The 3,215-nt window shown below is 49.2% G+C and overlaps 2 protein-coding genes across 4 annotated transcripts in view; one reads left to right on the top strand and one right to left on the bottom strand.

Annotated features, from left to right (window-relative positions):
* MROH8 (maestro heat-like repeat family member 8) overlaps positions 1-412 on the bottom strand; it is a 63,198-nt gene extending 62,786 nt beyond the window's left edge. Inside the window, exon 1 of the mRNA XM_011929086.1 lies at positions 18-412. Coding sequence (XP_011784476.1) covers positions 18-304 — 287 coding nt within the window. The 5' untranslated portion in view covers positions 305-412. The remainder of the gene's footprint in view (positions 1-17) is intronic.
* Positions 1-3,215, top strand: part of RPN2 (ribophorin II) — a 62,085-nt gene continuing 58,870 nt past the window's right edge. For all 3 annotated transcript variants that reach the window (XM_011929089.1, XM_011929088.1, XM_011929087.1), the window contains exon 1: positions 1-164. In XM_011929089.1, coding sequence (XP_011784479.1) covers positions 152-164 — 13 coding nt within the window. In that variant the 5' untranslated portion in view covers positions 1-151. The remainder of the gene's footprint in view (positions 165-3,215) is intronic.

The raw sequence follows: 3,215 nt of genomic DNA, 5'->3' as shown, positions 1-3,215 counted from the left end.
GGGCCGCCGACACTGACCTGTGCTTAGAACTCATCCTGGCCCGCAGAGCCTGCCGCGAGTCCCTGGCGTCCCCTGTGGCGGGCTCTTGGAGCCACTTTCCCGAGCGGAAGTCAGCCTGCGGCTCGGACTCCGGCGGGACCTGCTCGGAGCAATGGCGCCGCCGGGTGAGGAGTTGCGCGTGGCTTATCGATAGGGCCCCACGGCTGGCACTCTTTGGGGAGAGGGCTGTCGCCCGCGGGAGGCTACTCGTCGCCGCTCGAGAGCCGGCCAGGCGGGATCCCCTTCCCCTGCGGGACAGGGGCATGGGCACGGGCACAAGCTCTGGCTGGGGCGCTGTCGGGTCCAGGGTCCGAAGGACGGCTGCGAGCTGGTAGCAGTGCCCGCGACCTGGAGGGGTTGGTGCCTGGGGGAGGGGTGCAGCGCGGAGCTACGGGTCGCCCCGAGGCCCAGCCGTGAGGACCGCGGCCGCGCTTAGCCATAGGCCTGGCCTCACTCATTCATTTCATTCGCGCGGGCTCCTGGGCCAGGCGGCCTAAGGTTCTGGTCCCGGCGCCGCCCCTTACTCCGTGTGAGGTTTTGGCCAGATTGTCCTTTCGGCTGTAGTTTCCCCTTCAGTGAAAGGGGCAAAGAAAACCCCTCACTTCTCTCTGGGAGTCTGGAGCATAAGTTCTGAAGTGACACTGTGAATGCAAAGTTGCAGTCGGCCACGTATTCATTGTGTTACCCAAAGCAGGTTACCTAACCCCTCTGCACCTCAGTTTCTCATGTGTAAAATAAGTTAGTCAAATTAGTCACGTTATTTGCCTCGTTGAGTTGCTCTATTAAGTGAAATAATCTTCGTGCATAGTTTAGAACAGCGCATGGCCCTAAGTAAGAACTCGGTCAAGTTAACTGCATCGGAAGTTACTGAGTAGACGCTGTGCATGGTGGAATCTCATGTAGCCTCATCGTAACTTTGGAAGCATGTACTCTTGTTACTACCATTTGACAAATGAGAAGTTGGAATCCCATGGAAGGGAACTTACTTGCCCAGGGTGACACATGAATGAGTCAGTGGCTCACCGTTTCATTATTTGAGAAGTTTAGAATAGTAAAGTGGTTAAAAGCAGACTTTGGATTCAAATTGCCTGAAGTTTGATTCTCAGTGATGTGTCCTAGGGCAGGTAACTACTTCTGAGCCTCACTTTCCTGGTCTGTGAAATGCAGAAGATAGCCACCTTACTTAGATGTTGTGAAGATTTAATGATTTGGTGTGTGCAAAGCACAGCACAGCGTGGGCATACCCAACATGCTAAGTGCTCAACTTTTAGTCAGAAAAGTTACTGCTCTCATTAACATGGAGTGAGAAGATTAGGATTCTGACACAGGTGCTGTTTTAGGGGAATTTACGGTCTAGGTGGGAAAATGCTAGTCACAGCCGTTCACTAGATCTTCATATATGGGGTGCCTGCCTGTACACAAAGCATTGGGGATTCAGCATTGGTGTCTTGACTCCTCTTTCTCTTAGGTCTTTCTGTCCATTGGCAGTTCTGATAGGCTTTGACTTTGAATTCTAGCCAGACTAACTCTCATCACTTCTCATCATGTTCACTGCTGTTGCCCTGGTTTGGGCCACCATCATCTTCTGGCTTGGATTATGGCGGTAATCTCCCAACCGGTGTCCCCCACTCTGTCCTTGCACCTGCGTGGTCTGTTCTCCACACAGTATTGTTTATTCTCAACACGGTAATACCATTAGAGTGTAAATCAAATCACTCCTCTGCTTAGAACTTTCCACTGGCTTCCAGCCAGGTGCGGTAGCTCACACCTGTAATCCCAGCACTTTGGGAGGCCGAGGCGGACGGATCATGAGGTCAAGAGATGAAGACCATCCTGGCCAACATGGTGAAACCCCATCTCTACTAAAAAGACAAAAATTAGCTGGGCATGGTGGCACGTGCCTGTTGTCCCAGCTACTTGGGAGGCTGAGGCAGGAGAATCGCTTGAACCCGGGAGGCTGCGGCTGCAGTGAGCTGAGATCGCACCACTGCACTGTACTCCAGACTGGCAACAGAGTGAGACTCTATCTAAGAAAAAAAAAGAAACTTTCCAGTGGCTTTCACTGTGGTGGTATATGAGGTCCTCTGGATCTGTCCTCTGCTACCTCTGTTACCTCATCTACTTCTTACCTTTTGCTTACTTTGCTCAAGCTATACTGTCCTTGCTGATCTCCAAAAACACTCTATGTGTACATACTCCTGATTCAGAATCTTTGCATTTGGTTTTTCTTTTCTTTTTTTTTGAGACAGAGCCCCAGGCTGGAGTGTAGTGGCGCGATCTCAGCTCACTGCCCACTCTGCTTCCCGGTTCAAGTGATTCTCGTGCCTCAGCCTCCCGAGTAGCTGGGATTACAGGCACAAGTCACCATGCCTGGCTCATGTCTTGTATTTTTAGTAGAGATGGGGTTTCACCATGTTGGCTAGGCTGGTCTCGAGCTCCTGACCTCAGGTTATCCTTCTTCCTCGGCCTCCCAAAGTGCTGGGGTTAGAGGTGTGAGCCACCGCGCCCGACCATATTGGGTTTTTCTTCTTAGCATAATTTCCCACCGGATATCTTTATGACTTGCTTCTCCTTCAGGTCTATACTCCATATGTTTATTTCTTAGGCCTTTACAGACTACTGTGTTTAAAATGCAGCCCTTCCCAAATATCTCCTCTGTACTTTATTTTTTTCCATAGCACTTTTACCTTCTAATGTGATAAATAATGTTCTTATTTCTTTCTTTCTTTTTTTTTTTTTTTGCATTTGCAGGATTTAATAGAGTGAAATAGAGTGAAAACAGAGCTCCCATATAAGGGGAGGGGACGCAAAGGAGGTTGCCCAATAATGTTCTTATTTCATGTGATGTCTTTTGCCACTAGAATACAAGCTCTTTGAGGATGGGAGTTTTGTTTCCTGCTGTATTTTTAACACCTAAAGTAGTGTGTGGCACATAGTAGCTCAGTATACATTTGATGAATATGCCACATGATAGATTTTTTTCTTTTTCTTCTTTTATTTTATTTATTTATTTTTATTTATTTTTTTTGAGATGGAGTCTCACTGTGTCGCCCAGGCTGTAATGCAGTGGCGCGATCTCAGCTCACTGCAACTTCCTCCTCCTGGGTTTAAGTGATTCTCCTGCCTCAGTCTCCCAAGTAGCTTGGATTACAGGCGCCCACCACCACGCCTGGCTA

The sequence above is a fragment of the Colobus angolensis genome, unplaced genomic scaffold (genome assembly GCF_000951035.1).
Source record: "Colobus angolensis palliatus isolate OR3802 unplaced genomic scaffold, Cang.pa_1.0 Scaffold8, whole genome shotgun sequence".
NCBI lineage: Eukaryota > Metazoa > Chordata > Mammalia > Primates > Cercopithecidae > Colobus > Colobus angolensis.
The sequence above is the reverse complement of the archived record's forward strand: the minus strand, read 5'-3'. Positions and strand labels throughout refer to the sequence as shown.